At 50.1% G+C, this 14,737-nt stretch overlaps 1 protein-coding gene and 3 long non-coding RNA genes across 4 annotated transcripts; 2 read left to right on the forward strand and 2 right to left on the reverse strand.

Annotated features, from left to right (window-relative positions):
• Nucleotides 1-1,578: 1,578 nt before the first annotated feature.
• On the reverse strand, nucleotides 1,579-3,152 carry LOC120700473. Its single transcript, XR_005685900.1, has 2 exons — nucleotides 2,768-3,152; nucleotides 1,579-1,812 (listed from the first exon to the last, which is right to left on the reverse strand). It is a non-coding gene; the product is annotated as an uncharacterized LOC120700473 (long non-coding RNA).
• LOC120700480 lies at nucleotides 1,665-3,320 on the forward strand. The gene is made up of 2 exons (XR_005685905.1): nucleotides 1,665-1,814; nucleotides 2,770-3,320. It is a non-coding gene; the product is annotated as an uncharacterized LOC120700480 (long non-coding RNA).
• Nucleotides 3,321-6,840: 3,520 nt separating this feature from the next.
• LOC120700483 lies at nucleotides 6,841-7,814 on the forward strand. The gene is made up of 2 exons (XR_005685918.1): nucleotides 6,841-7,316; nucleotides 7,441-7,814. It is a non-coding gene; the product is annotated as an uncharacterized LOC120700483 (long non-coding RNA).
• Nucleotides 7,815-8,917: 1,103 nt separating this feature from the next.
• LOC120700460 (probable carboxylesterase 2) lies at nucleotides 8,918-10,577 on the reverse strand. Its single transcript, XM_039984711.1, has one exon. The coding sequence runs from the start codon at nucleotides 10,504-10,506 to the stop codon at nucleotides 9,490-9,492; it is 1,017 nt and encodes a 338-aa protein (XP_039840645.1). The 5' UTR covers nucleotides 10,507-10,577; the 3' UTR covers nucleotides 8,918-9,489.
• Between the last annotated feature and the right edge of the window lie 4,160 nt (nucleotides 10,578-14,737).

Below are 14,737 nucleotides of genomic sequence, written 5' to 3' on the forward strand. Positions count from 1 at the left end.
TATTTAATAAAGTCTATGTACAAAACTACTTGTAGAACCTCTAGGCTAATTCACAAGATGAATTTAACGAGGTATATTAGTTCACAGCATTGTACAAAATTGCGGGCTACAGCAGCCGCTATAACATTTTTCGACCACTCCGTTGTACTAAATAGCAGGCTATAGCGGCGCTATAGCGGTTGAGAAGAGCTCTCCGCTAATTTTCATAGTCTGCTATTTTGTACCCTGGTTCCTAGTTAGCGATTGTTACTGTCTCATCACTATAGCAAATTATGGATTATTTAAGTTAATTAGATTCGTCTCACAAATTAGCCCAAGATTATAGAATGAATTTTATCAGTAATCTACATTTGATACTACTAAATATTAAAATTCTAGAGAACTTATTATAAGCATCTGGAATTCAAACAGGGTGGTGTCGCGGTCTCGGTCGCTGCCAGCATATAGGAAAAGGTCTATGGTGACGGACGTCATCTCTCTATGGTGACGGGCATCGCGCCCGTCACTCCTACATCGTCACTGTTTAGAATAGAAGGGTGACGAGCATTTGCCCATTACCTATGTGATAGAAAGTTGACGGATATCAGTAGACAATCGTCACCTTTTTTGGTGACTAGGCTCCCCGTGTGAGGTCTTCGACCGTCACCTTTGTCTATTCCGGGTGAAGAGCCTGTAACAAAATCCGTCACTTATCACTATGTAGAAGGTGCGCTGATTATCCTTTGGTTTAGGGAAGAGGAGCTTTGGTTTAGGGAACCGTTCCCCCGTGACGATCGTTTTTGTTTCCACCGCCGGTTCTAACTTAAAAAGGTTGTGATAGTCGTTTACACCGCTAGTTACACGGTCACTACTCATCTACTTATGAACAGGCGAAATGAAAACCTTTCACTACCAGTTTGGGTGAAACCGATGATGATGATCCATTTGTACAAACGTCTGTAGTAGTGAGGGTCAGTAGCCTACTCCGTCGAAATTCCGGCAATCCTTCACAAATTTACTGTTCATCACTATTTTTTTTATGTTACTGACGCCATCGAAAAGTGACGATAATAGTGTGTTGACCGCCATGGCTTCACCCCTGCTGGTAATCCACTGTTATTTTTGTTTTGAAAATACCTAGGAACACTAGGGAGTCAGGTAAGATTTTGAGCGTCCACGTTGACCAGACTCAACGTAGACGAGACTGTCCAACACTACTAGAAACCGGAATTTCCCTGAGGGTGCACATACCCACAGAGATATACAAAATACCGACAGAAAAATTTAAAAATAATTTCCCTGTGTATACACCGACAGAGAATAACCCCAGAGATATAACGACACGACAGGGAAATAACAATTTGCCCGTCGGTTTTTTTTTATCCCCAAGGGTTTGTTAAATTTCCCCGTCGGTGAGCTTAGGTCAGGGAAATTCCAAGCATCCAAACCTGGCCATTCTTTTCCTGTGGACAAAAACCCACAGAGAAATTCCAAACAACCCACAAGGAAATTCCAAATAACCAGGCCTAACCATTCTTTCCCTGTCAACAAAACCCACAGGAAAATTCCAAGCAACCAACAAAAAAAAAATATATTTCATACCAGCTAAAACTGACACATATTTAATTTGAGGGGTTCACAATCACATAAATTTCAATCAAACACATCGACAATTGAAGCCTAGATGTAAACCAGAACTCATCATATATAGTATGTACAAATTCGATGTCAAATTGCTCGGCAGCAATAATCCAATTGGTGTTACAATATTGATGTGTCTATGGAAAAGAAACACTTCAATACTAAAGCTGCTTCACCAATTCCTCGATTAGCCTGTAAATTCAAGAAAGAAACACTTCAATCAAAGATACATTAATCAGTATGCAACAAAATGAAGATTAGTATTTCTGAATCTCAACAAGTGGTTTAATTGCAGAAACAAAGCTGCAAAGAAAATAACAGAAGTAATCTAGTTGCAGGCTTTAAAGAAAATAACAAGGCAGCTACCATCGATGAATCATATCTAACCTGACTCTGGAGTTTCATAAAGTGAACAGATTTGGTCACCCAGCAAGTTTGGTTTACACTACATAGAGTACATAGATTTAATCCCACACCAAGCTTGGTTTACTAGCAAAAATAAGTGTAGACCACAATGTATAAAGTGCACAGACTTAATCACAAGGCAAGCTTGGTTAAGAATTAGAGATAAGACAGTTAAGAATGAGAGATAAAATTTAAAAAAAAACCAATGTCCTAATTCCTAAGCATCCTATTTTGTTTGCAAGACTGGATTTTTTTAATCAGCTTCAGGATCCCCAAAGCATGGTTGGTTTTCTCAATTCCTTCATGCTCTAGTCACATAATGACCTAGTCTCTTCCTCTAGCTGTGCCCTGTGTCCTCTCGTGCTGAAAATTAAATAAAAAGGAGACAGAATGCTAGAGGTGAATTAATTGGATCAAAAGAAAATTCTCATCCTCCCCTAAGGTGAGATTCTGGGGCATATAACATGTGCTTTTAAGGCAATTATTGGAGGACACAATATTGCTTAGGTAAGCTAGTGTATACGAAGGGCTTAAAAACATCATTTGCTTTATCTCCATACTTTTTTTTGTTGATGTTCAATGTTTTCGAGCTCAAGCAAAGGGCCATCGAAGACTGGCACTAGCAGATCCAGATTCTGAGAGAATCTAGATAGTCCTATGGGAGCAATAATGCACTCATGGTCACAAATTACCCAAATATTTTTTTTTTCAAAAAAGGAGACATCAGACACAACAAACATACAGAGTCGGAGAGCGGCAGCCGTAGACGGAACCACACGGACCAGGCGGCAGCTACGGACGGTGGACCACGCCGAGGAGAGGTGGAGGGGAGTCGCCAAGTCGGGGGCCAGGATTGTCGTCGTCGACCGTCAGGGGTGAAGGCGGCGTCGAGCGTCCGCGCAGGAGCCACCGTCGGGTGGGGCCGGCAGCAGGTGGTGGCGCTGGCCGCCGGGGAGCGCACGCGCCGGCCTCCGTCCCTGCGCCCCTGCTGCCCGCGCAGGCCACTTGGGACCCGCGCACCGACCGCCGTCCCTGCACCCCTGCTTGGCGCCGGGGACCATGCGTCTACTTCCGATTCGCGAGTGGGGCGGCGGGCGGAAGCCACGGGAGTGCGAGATGGGGTCGCGAGGTGAGGCGGCGGGCGGAGGCCAGGGGAGGGGAGGGGAGGGGATCTGAGTCTAGAGAGGAAAGGGATAGGGTTTCTTCTGCTTTTATATTATGGGAGTGTGATTGGAGCCATTGGATCAGAGATGAATGGTCAAAAATAGTTGGGCTCTTTGGGCTGAAATGGGCTTGATTTGCTTAATATTTTTCTTTTTCTTTTTTGTTTTATTGCACTATTGTGAAATAACATACAAAAACAATTATCTTATCCATATCAATATATTTTTTACATGTAATAGACTGTATATTAGTTGTCTTTTAGAAGTTTCATTAATTTTGGAACTTATTTACTATTTTCTGCAGTTTAAATAAATTTCTTTGTGTTTATTGAAAATAATTACAATTTGAACTACATATATCTCAAATAGTATTTAAATAATTATACAAAAATAGATTTTAATGATGCCTGTTCTATTATAGCTCATATCCTACAATGGATAAAAAGTGCAAATGTTTGTTAGGGACAATTAAAACTTCTATTTACAACCTCATTATACAATAATGATAATAATACCTAAAACATCTTCGAAAATTATGTAAATTGACATAGATTCATTTCATCAATGTATAAGCTTGACATTTAAGTATCAAAGAATTATAACAAAGTTGGACTATACTTTGTTCATACATGAGTACATCACCCACTTAGTTTCATATAACTCAAGTCAAACAATGAGATTTGAATACCCTACAATACTTTTCGAACTCATATGAATCCCAAATTTGGACACAACCTTACATTTACTATTATATTAGAAAATATGAAGTTACATCACTAATTATTATACAAAAATATATTTTTCTATTCCCTACTTGGGTGGAAGAAAATAAGCTATGTGTAAAAACAAAATAACAGCAATAATTATACAAATAAATAACATTAAATGAAAGAATGTGATTTTAGAAAAAACAGGAAAAAAGAAGCATCAAATTTGGAGTTCATATGAGGGCGAAATACCACATACAAATTTTAATCCAAGATTAAAAGAAGAAAGACGGACTGTACATGTGTTACTGTGAGTTCATGAATTTCCCTGGGAGTTTTTCCACAACCGACAAGGAAATTCGAATTTTCCTGTGTGTACATGAATTTCCCCATGAGTTTTTTTGCAACCGACAAAGAAAATGTGAATTTTCTTGTGGGTTAGATTATTTTCCTGTGCGTTTTTTCAAAACCGACAAGAAAATACCAATTTCCCTGTGTGTAGTCGAAAAACCCTCAAGGAAAATGGAGACACATAGGGAAAAGACAGTTTCCAGTAGTGCGAGTAGTCTCGGAATGCGTCATACTGCAGCACTCACACCACAACACACACACGCACCCCACGCTACAGTACCCATGGAAATCCAGGGTCCAACGATGCTCAACCCCAGGATTGGCTGCCTCCACACCCCGAGTGCTAGCCGTCCGAGCTACGCTCGGTTTCCATCCACTGTTATTTTGATCGTAGTGTCAAGTAGCATGTATATTATAGAATAAATAAAAATGATGTGGAGCATATGCATTTGGCTGGTGTCTATGTGTCTGTGGCGGTACAGTTCATATTGCCTACACCTGATCTGCTCATGTTATTCTTTTTGTCGCGGATCAAGTAAATCTATATCTATCTATACTATAAAGATCGAAAACAATTGAAAATTTTTCTCACTTAGATCGGGCCCGTCTTATCCCTCACATTGGACCCACCTATCAGGGTAGAAGGAGACCGATTGGGTGTAGACCCATAAAAATTACAAGTTAGAGAGTATTTCTGCCAAAAAGTAATATTTTTTCTCACCTAATGTTCCCTTAGGGCACTAGCAGTGGTGTAGAAAAAACGAACCGTGGAGAGCGTCAGCCGCACCATCACCACTGTGAGAGTCGAACCATCATTGTCAGAATGGAAATCGAATACAGCAGACGCGTCGACTCGTGCCGATTAAAATATTGAGCTGGCATGGGTGGCCGTTGCCCCCCACCACCCAGTTTCACATTAAAATAATATGGTACAGTACAAAACAGTAGATATGGGCAGCATTTTGTAAAAACATTTAAACTGCCTCAAGGTGAAAAGCACAAGTTATATGCTCAAAGGCAAGAGTCAGCAAGAAAAGATATTGAGTGCGCATTTGGGGTGATATTGAGTGCGCATTTGGGGTGTTGCAGTCTCGTTTTGCCATTATACGCACACCAGCGCGTGTGTGGCAAACATGAACTCTTGGTGAGATCATGTATGCTTGCATTATTATGCATAATATGATTGTTGAGGATGAGAGGGACTCTTACGAGGGCCGCCATGACTACAACTATGACCAGGGGAGCTCTCCTGCCCCACTGAATGCATATGGTCAGGGGCCAATTCATGGATTTGATAGGGTATTGGAGATAGGTGTGGCTATTCGGAATAAAGATACGCATCGTCGACTCAAGAACGATTTGGTTGAGCATATATGGCAAAAATTTGGAGGCAACCAACCTGAGCAGTAATTAGTAATTTTTTTTCTTGTACTGCATATTGTATTCCTTTCAAAGTTTATTCCAATGAAGTATTTTCTTATTTATGCAATGTCACTGTAATGCTACTTCCACTATAAATATATGTACGAGATGCTATATTTTGTATGAAACCATTTGTGAACAAGATTAAAATCGCAATTATCACAGCAAAAACACATCAAGTGAGTAGATGCTTGGAAGGAGCCACCTTGCTGTATATGTCGTGCCTCTCTTGCCTGATGTGCATCCATGGCGGACGCACGCGCGAACCCATCCGTGTCGGAGCCGACCTCCACGAGCGCATGGATAACGTCGACCTCCTTGGCGAGCGCGCGGCCGGCGAGGTTGGCGTTGAAGGCTGAGGACTGGCCCAGGGGGAGATGGACCGCAGGACGACGTCGACGACCGCGTCCACTGCGGAGTGGTGCGCGCAGTCGAGCCCGCGGCCTCCAGCACCTGCGCCACCGCGGCTCGCGCCACCGCCCGCCCGAACTCGTCCCCGGTGCCGCTCCCGCCGCCTCCGCCCGAGGAGCGGCTCCTCCCGCCCGGGGATGACCAGACCTTGTCGAGGAAGCCGTGGACCGCGAAGGACCCGATCTGCTTAGATCCGCGCCATCCTGATCCGATCTGCTCTTCTCCCTTGCCCAATTTGAGGAGCAATCATCTGATTTGGGGGGACAGGAGAGGGGAGCAAGGGAGGGGAACGGAAGAGACGACAGGAGCGGAATCGTCGAGAGGGAGGCGGATATTTCCGTCGCTTCGCGCGAAGGGAAACGGCTCTGGTGGGTTTTGCAAAAAATTTTCGTAGATGGGCCCATGTAAACGATGCTAACGCTTTAGGACCGAACTCTGGTTGTATTCGACTTGGGCTGTCAGAATGATTCGAATAGTGTTTAGATCCGTAAAATAATAGTAAAAAGTGGCGTATCGAATACTGTAGCACATTGGAATATTTTTTTGTTTGTTCGTGGTAATTGTTGTCTTATTATGATTTAACTAGTCTCAAAAGATTGTGTACATCAAAACTATGCAATTAGTTTTTTTATTTATTTATATTTAATGTTCTATGCATGAGGAAAAAAATTTGATGTGGTAAATGAATAGTGAAGTTTGGAGAGACCAATTTTAAAACTAAACGCAGCCGATGTGGCCTTACCCGCTCGTAAGCCATCAAAGCAGACGCTGCCACGCTGGCTCACCGCGTCACCCCCGGCCGCCGTTCCTTCTCCCTTCCCTCTGCTCCGCACGGCGCCGGGGGCCTTGCCGCCGCCGCCGTCGCGGGTCTTCCCTCCTCCGCACAGCCTCCACCGCCACGCCGCTATCCCCTGACCTCTCCAGCCAGCTATCGCGGCGCGCATCCCCGCCCCTTACCGCGCCGAGAACCTCCCGAGCAGCTCGCTTCTATCCCCACAATCTCCGGCGCTGTTGCACCCTCTCTCCGCCCGCTCGCCGCAGCCACTCTCACCCCCTCGCTCTCTGATGCCGTCGCTTCCCTGTCTCACCCCCGCACTCGCCGCCGGAGAGCGACGCGGACTGGGCAGATGCCGCCGTGAGGGTCACCAAGGAGGTGGGTGCATTCGCGTGGGATGCCACCCTGCAGAACAAGCTCTGGCTCGACTTCCCCCTCCTACCGACGATGTTGACTCCGACGGTGTGCTTTTCTCCATTGGCTGCCCATAAGACAATGAAGTGCAGATTTGGTACTAATTTTATCCTTTCAATCTCACTTACGATTTAGTTCAAATTTTGTTCTGCTCCGTTGACCTGAAGTACAGATTTTGACATGACTGAAGCGCAGCAGGACCACACGCTGGCCGTCAAGAGCTTGGCACCAGAGCTGGTTGATCTGCGGATCGAGCTCTGCCCTAGCCGCACGAGTGAGGGCTGCTTCTTGAAGATATACTTCGTGCTGCTGCATCCTATAGCTCCCGAGAAGTGAGATTCTGTCGACTCCACTGGTGATTTTCCGTGGCATATGTTCATTGAGTTAGCCATAGGAGCTCACTAAGTTAATTAGCATCCCTCCATGATCCAGCAATGTGAATCAGATAAGTTGTTAAATCTAGAATGCATTCCACAGGTTTGCTATGTTGTATTTGGAATCATGGAAGATTGGGGTGGCAAGAAACTTAGTGCTTGTGACTGTTAATTGCTTTTTGTTTGATATATCTTGCACGGTTGCACTTGCACCTTAGGATTTGTGTCCTGGGAAGGTAGTAATGCTCGTATGGCTGTAGTAGGCATGAAAATATGACCAAAATATAAATAATAATTTTTTTTGCAACAAAAAGGACGTTGTGTCATAGTTATGATTTCTGAAATAGTGAGAGATCCGCACTGGGCATGTGTCTTCTTCAAATAAAAATACATAATGTTTTGTTAAAATAGTCAAAAAATCAGTCTCATATCTCTGTTGTTCAGTGTTTACATCAGCCAATGTTCCATCTATAACATTGTCGTCAGTATGTTTCAGCCGATGGTATGGTTGGCGGTGACCTGCTTGCTTTCTCTGCTCAGGGAGAAAAATAGAGAGAGGCTTCAAGTATCTGACTTGCTATAGCCTGATTTGAGGGAGGAGAAGCAGGTGGCATGTGCCCACTGATTTGGGAGTATACAGAGTAATTATTTGGTTCTTCTAGCCTCAAGACGAAGCCATCATCCTCCCCGTCGACATGTGATCTGTCTGTTATCTCTCTATCATGCTGGAGACCTGGGCCTTACATTCAATTGGTGGTTTTCTTTGTAGGAAATTGCAGCATTGCCGCACTAATTCATTGGTCCATCACGTATGCGAGTCGGATCAACCCCTCCGTCCATGATTCGATCATGTAGATCTCTACAAATTAACACACGTGCACCAATATGTATCCGATATTTATATCAATTTGTCCATGACAACGCACGGGCATAATTGCATAGTCTTTCATAAATTGCGGTAGTTCCCTCTCATTCCCCTGCTCCTCCTCGACTCCTCCTAGACCATCTAGTAGCAGCCTTGCTATTGTCACCCTAATCCGACATCGCTAGACTCTTATCATGATGCCCTCATTGCTCATTTGTTTGAGGGAAATGACTCTGATCTGATTTTGGAGAAATAATGGCTCTCCCATTGTTCATGGCAGATGGCGGCCTTGCCGCCTCGCCCGCTACCACCACTAGAATGTCATGTGATCCGACGACTTCCTCTAAGCCTAAGGGCCATGAACGAAATCCTGCTGCAAAGCTTCTGGGTGATTGGAATAACATATTGGGTTTCGTGTGAAATCTAGGATATTTGCAAAACTAATATAAATCATCCTAATACTCTGTTTTGCGAGAAAATTTGACAATAGAAGGTGATAAAATTCATCTAATATTTCTGCAAATTATTACCGTACCTCATATATGCACATGTGAGTGTGGTTGCAGGGGCGGAGCCTAGTGGAGGCCAAACTGGGCTCCGGCCCCCCCTTGCCCCATGAAATTTTCTCAAGATTTGCTTCTGCATGCTTGCTTGCCAAGCCGCATCTGCATGGTTGTATGCATACATGCGACATAAGCTCCCCCCTGCTCCATTTATCTACAAGCAGCAGCACTTGTTCAAACCTTTCTAGATGAACACCTCTATAGGTATCAAGTCTGAAGTCTGAACTGGCACCCCCTTGGTTTTGGCTCACGCTCCGCCACTGTGTGGTTGTGCATTTCCCATGCTACTATTGCTATGTATGAGGATCATCCGTACATTTATTTATCCCAAATTCTTCACCACTTTGGTACCCATTTCATATGTACTATCCTACAATGGCGCCAAAGCGAAGGACAAAAGGTACGAACCCACAACTGCATCACGGAGCATTGACGAAGGAGACGATCCTGTCGAGCATGGCCTTGGCCTTGTCGCCGTCGGGTTTGTATACATAGAACACGTGCCCCTCGCCCTCCGTCTCCAGCAGCTCCACCGATCCCTCCCCCTCCGCGCCCCTCGCCGCGGCCACCGCCTCTGCGTACGCTCGGCTGCGCCACCTCAGGAAGTCGTGCTCCGCGGCGCACACCATGACCCGCTCGCCCGCCATGGTACCCAGCCCCGGCGCGCCGGGCGCCAACGGGTTCATCCGCGGGTCGTCCATGCCGTCCGCGCCGGGGCACGCGAACAGCCAGAGCCGAGCCCCCATGGCGCGCGCCGCGGGGTGCCGCGGCTCCCCGCCCACCGCCTCCGAGCCCCAGAACCAGGGGTGGATCAGCACGGCGCCCTTGAGCCTCCGCCGCGCCAGCGCGCCGCCGCCCTTGCCGTCATCTTGCGGTGTCCGGGCGTCGACGACGTCGGGGTGGACGGCCAGGTAGTGGCAGATGTTGGCGCCGGCGCTGTCCCCGGCCAAGAAGACGCGGTCGAGGTCGCCGTGCGCGGCGACCCACGGGTCGGCCGCGGAGAGCGTCCACTTGAGCGCGGCGAGGGCGTCGTCGTAGGCCGCCGGGAGCGGGTGCTCCGGCGCGAGGCGGTACTCGACGGAGACGCCGAGGGCCGGGCAGGCAGCCGTGAGCCTGTTCAGGAAGCGGTGGCAGCCCGGGGACGCGGCGGACTCCGCCACGAAGCCGCCGCCGTGGACGTACACGAGGACCGGGAGCCTGGCGCTGGGGGCGGTGGCCGCCGCGGCCGGAGGCAGGTAGAGGCGGACGGAGTAGGCGCCGAGATGGACGTCCCTGGACTCGACGCCGGTGGCGCCGTCGAGGCCCGGCGCAACGGGCGGGGCTACGAGGGGCCGCTCGACGCGGCCGCTCTTGTAGACCCGGACGATGCCGAATTCGTGGAGGACCTCGTCGGCAGAGTCCACGCCGGAGGGGGCGGTGTTGTTGGTGGACGCCATGCGCGGTGCTCGCTGTCGCTATGAGATGGCTGAGCTTCCTGCTGGTGCGGCGGGGGTGATGTCGTCTTGGTCTTGAGCAGCTCGATCTCTTGGGATCACCGGACGACACCGGCTTATATATTGTGGACGCGGCCGGTACGCTCACGGCTCCTTGGGGTTGACGTGGGGCAGGTGCGCTGGAGACTGGAGCAGAGGTCGCCGACAAGCCGGCTACGGATACAGCGGTGAATGGATCGGGGACACGCAGACGGTAGACTCCAAGTATGGATGCCTCGCCGGGCGCCGGCCATGCTGACTTCGGTGAAGTCGTGACCTGCTTGACCACTGCCTGCTGCGTGCTGCCTTCTGTCTGTGCGATGTAGCTGGCCTTTGGAGTCGGTGATACGAATGTTGCTGGAAGAGGCTGGGAGATAAAGACAGGGGATAACGTGGCGTATTTTGGCTACTTTATTACTAGTACAAAATTAGGCTCTTAGTTGTAAAATCCACACAAGTTACCCAATGACGGCTCGCGAGCATGGAAAATTCACCCTTTTGATTTAATGAGCTTTTTTGCATTTAAAATTCTATACTGCCAAAAGATTGGATGTTTTCCTGCCAAAAAAAGATTGGATGCTTTTTTCTTTGAGAAAATGCCCCCGTTTTCTTTTGAAAAAAAGAAAATCACCCTTTTGTTAGGAAAAATTTGCAAAAATCACATCTAGATTTTTGTTACTTTCATCTCCTTCAAAGCACCACCAGAATCTCAATCATTTTCCTATGGTGGATGATACTCGTACCAAGCGAGCGTAGGCCATGTTTAGTTTCCAAATTTTTATTAAGTACCAAACTGTCGTGGCTCTAGGAGGAGGGCCACAGCCGGGTAGCGTAGTGCACCCGCCTAATCCCATAGGGTGGTTACTCGGGGAAGTGCAAGTTATTTCTCAGATCTACTCGTGAAGCAAGAACACAAGAACACTCGAGGATTTAGAGTGGTTCGGGCCGCCGGAGCGTAATACCCTATGTCCACTGAGAGTTGTACTGCTCTTGTGTCTGTGGAGCTACAGTGATGGAGAATCTCTTGCCGGATATGCTTCATCGCCTTGTAGACTCTCCGACCGAGGGGGGTCTTCACCTGTCCCATCGGCGAGGCGCCCGTTGAGGCAGTGTAGGTTGCGGCGTAGTCTGTTGGGTCTACCGCGTAGGCATTATGATACTCCATCGCCGAGCTGTCGTGTCTAACCGGCGTAGCAGACTGACGCGCGTGGCGTGGGTGGCGCCAACGGCTGCACTGTGCGCCTTGGTAACGCGCGATCAACAGTACAGCCTGGCAAAAGTCACCTCGGGCTCTGCTGTGGCAGAGCGTACTTAACGTCTCCCGCATTGAATGCGGTAGGTGGGCGAGTTTTCTCGAGGAAGCTTCGCAGCCGCGCGCGTGCTTGCGCCTGCGGACACGTGGCGGCTCCGGACCCCCCCCAGGCGGGGTGTCTGTTCCATCCCCGCAGAGGGGTCCGGATAGTATATGGGGTCCGGGACCCCATGGGAGGTCCGGGGCCCCCGGCTGTTTTGGCAGAGCGCTCCCTTCTCCGGGACACGTGGCGTCACCGGACCCGTCCCTGAGCGAAAAGCCGGTCCGGGACCGTTGGTCCAGCGAGATGCAGCCGGACCCCGGGGGTCTGGCTGCTCAGCTCCTTAAGGCATAGTTACGAATAACTACGCGAGTCTTGACACAGCAAGAGGGGGTACCCTAGTCCAGATGTACCGATAGTGGCCCCCGGGCCCACCTCGGGGGAGGTACGAACCCGCAGGTGGGGCCATTATCGTGACATGTCCCGACGCAATCTTGGTTGCGTTGGCGTGCTCATGTCGAGAGCGGGTGCTCCGGACCCCCTAAAAGCCGTGGCACATGTTGCCAGGTTCAGGTACTAGAGCGCTTTCCGCAGGGCGGCGAAGGTGCAGGCTTAGGGTACGGAACCAAGCTAAACGGCTGCACGGATCTCGAACCGCCCAGGGAGCGAGCGGTCTCCGCCGGAGCGGGCCACCGGAGTGGACTTTGGCGACCGTGGCGAGCGGTCACCACCGGAGCGGGCCACCAGAGTGGATTTTGGCGACCGTGGCGAGCGGTCTCCGCCGGAGCGGGCCACCGGAGTGGACTTTGGCGACCGTGGGGAGCGGTCTCCGCCGGAGCGGGCCACCGAGTGGACTTTGGCGACCGTGGCGAGCGGTCTCATCCGGAGCGGGCCACCGGAGTGGACTTTGGCGACCGTGGCGAGCGGTCACCACCGGAGCGGGCCACCAGAGTGGATTTTGGCGACCGTGGCGAGCGGTCTCCGCCGGAGCGGGCCACCAGAGTGGACTTTGGCGACCGTGGGGAGCGGTCTCCGCCGGAGCGGGCCACCGAGTGGACTTTGGCGACCGTGGCGAGCGGTCTCATCCGGAGCGGGCCACCGGAGTGGACATTGGCGACCCAGGAAGCGGTCTTCGCCTGAGCGGGGCACCGGAGTGGACTTGAGCGACCGTGGCGAGCGGTCTCCGCCGGAGCGGGCCACTGGAGTGGACTTGAGTTGTCGCCATCGATCAACGAGATACGTCACCGGACCTCGTGGTAAGGCATAGGAAACCACGTCTTATACTAGAAAGGAGTCCGGACCACTAGGTACGGCTGCTTCGGATACTAGGGTACTCGTAACAGGGCAGTGAAGTGCGTAGGCTTAGGGTACATTACCAGGCTAAGCGGCTACACAGAACTTCTCCACCCCAGGATACAAGCACCACTTCTCCGGAGCAGGTCCCTAGGAGTTTGGACCGCCTTCTAGCTAGAAGGGGTGTCCCAGCCTGACCACAAGCCAGCAACTCAATTTGGATCGTTAGCGACAAAAAAGACTCCGCACGGGAGAAGGAAACATGCAAGCTGAACGGATAAGTGCCATTAAGTTAATGTAAAGATAAGATTGAGAAAGCAAATCTCCTTCATTACTTGATTCGTGGTGTACATCAGAGATCGGGATTACGAGGGCGGACCTCTACCGCTCTGGACCACTTGATGGTGTCGCCTGTTTGTACGATGAAGCCAGAGGTCGGGTTTACAAGGGCGGACCTTTACTGCTCTGGACCACACGTAGGCACCACATCATTACAAAGGAGAAACACACTCAATCCTATCTAGTGGTAACCTACAGCCGTCGCCCCGTAAGACATGCACGTTCCTTCCCGGAGTGGAACTGCCACCTTGGGGGCTTCTCTCAGTCGTTGGGGGCGAAGGTGCCCTGGACGTGCCTATACAGCATCATCCAGCATCACCTTGGGAGCTTGCAGGGCCCTTCTCAGCACAAGAATTGTTTCATGCTCAGATAGCATGAGAACAACTTCTTTGGCTTTGAATGGGAGTGGCCCTGCCATTGCCAGCTACCGACGGAAGCCAGTACGTTGGCCGCTCATAGTGAGCTGAAGCCAGCTTGACACCCTAGTGCATCGGAAGGACGGGTGCTCGCTTGGACGAGCACGGATCGTGGAGAAGGGCGGTCGTTCGCCGGCTCCACCTTGGTGCTGGCACAGGGCCACTGCACCTTGTAGCGGAGGTCGACGCCTGTCTGCAGCAGCTCCAAGGGAGGCTTAAGCCAGACGAGGGAGAAGGCGACATACATCCTTCCCGAGTCACAGCCGTCGGCTCCAGCCTCCATCTTGAGAGGAAACCTTGAACCGGCGCCGTGCGGCCGCAGGGGACCCCCGGTGGTTGCTTGAGAGAAAACATTGAGCCGACGCTAAGGTGTCGTAGGGCGACGCGCAGCAGGCGTCGCCGCTGCATGTCACCGCGCCGGCTCTGAGGTGTTGTAGTGGCGACGCACAGCAGGCGCCGCTGCCGTGCGCCACCGTACCGAAGGCACTGCCGCCTCGATGCCGAGGCATGCGGCGTGGGCGACGCCATGCCTCTCTTCATCTTCTCGTCATTGTTGCAGAGGATTAGCCCAACCTCAGAAGCCTGGAGGTGAGCGGAGATCTGGCCTTCGCCTGCGCGATCCCCACGGACATCGCCAGATGTCGTGGCTCTAGGAGGAGGGCCACAGCCGGGTGGCGTAGTGTACCCGCCTAATCCCAGAGGGTGGTTACTCGGGGAAGTGCAAGCTATTTATCAGATCTACTCGTGAAGCAAGAACACAAGAACACTCGAGGATTTAGAGTGGTTCAGGCCGCCGGAGCGTAATACCCTATGTCCACTGAGAGTTGTATTGCTCTTGTGTCTGTGGATGAGTCT

The sequence above is a fragment of the Panicum virgatum genome, chromosome 1K, assembly GCF_016808335.1.
Source record: "Panicum virgatum strain AP13 chromosome 1K, P.virgatum_v5, whole genome shotgun sequence".
NCBI classification, from domain to species: Eukaryota; Viridiplantae; Streptophyta; class Magnoliopsida; order Poales; family Poaceae; genus Panicum; species Panicum virgatum.

What these genes read in the sequence shown, in the direction of transcription:
- LOC120700460 (XM_039984711.1), bottom strand. Translation starts at nt 10,506, where the DNA reads ATGGCGTCCACCAACAACACCGCCCCCTCCGGCGTGGACTCTGCCGAC.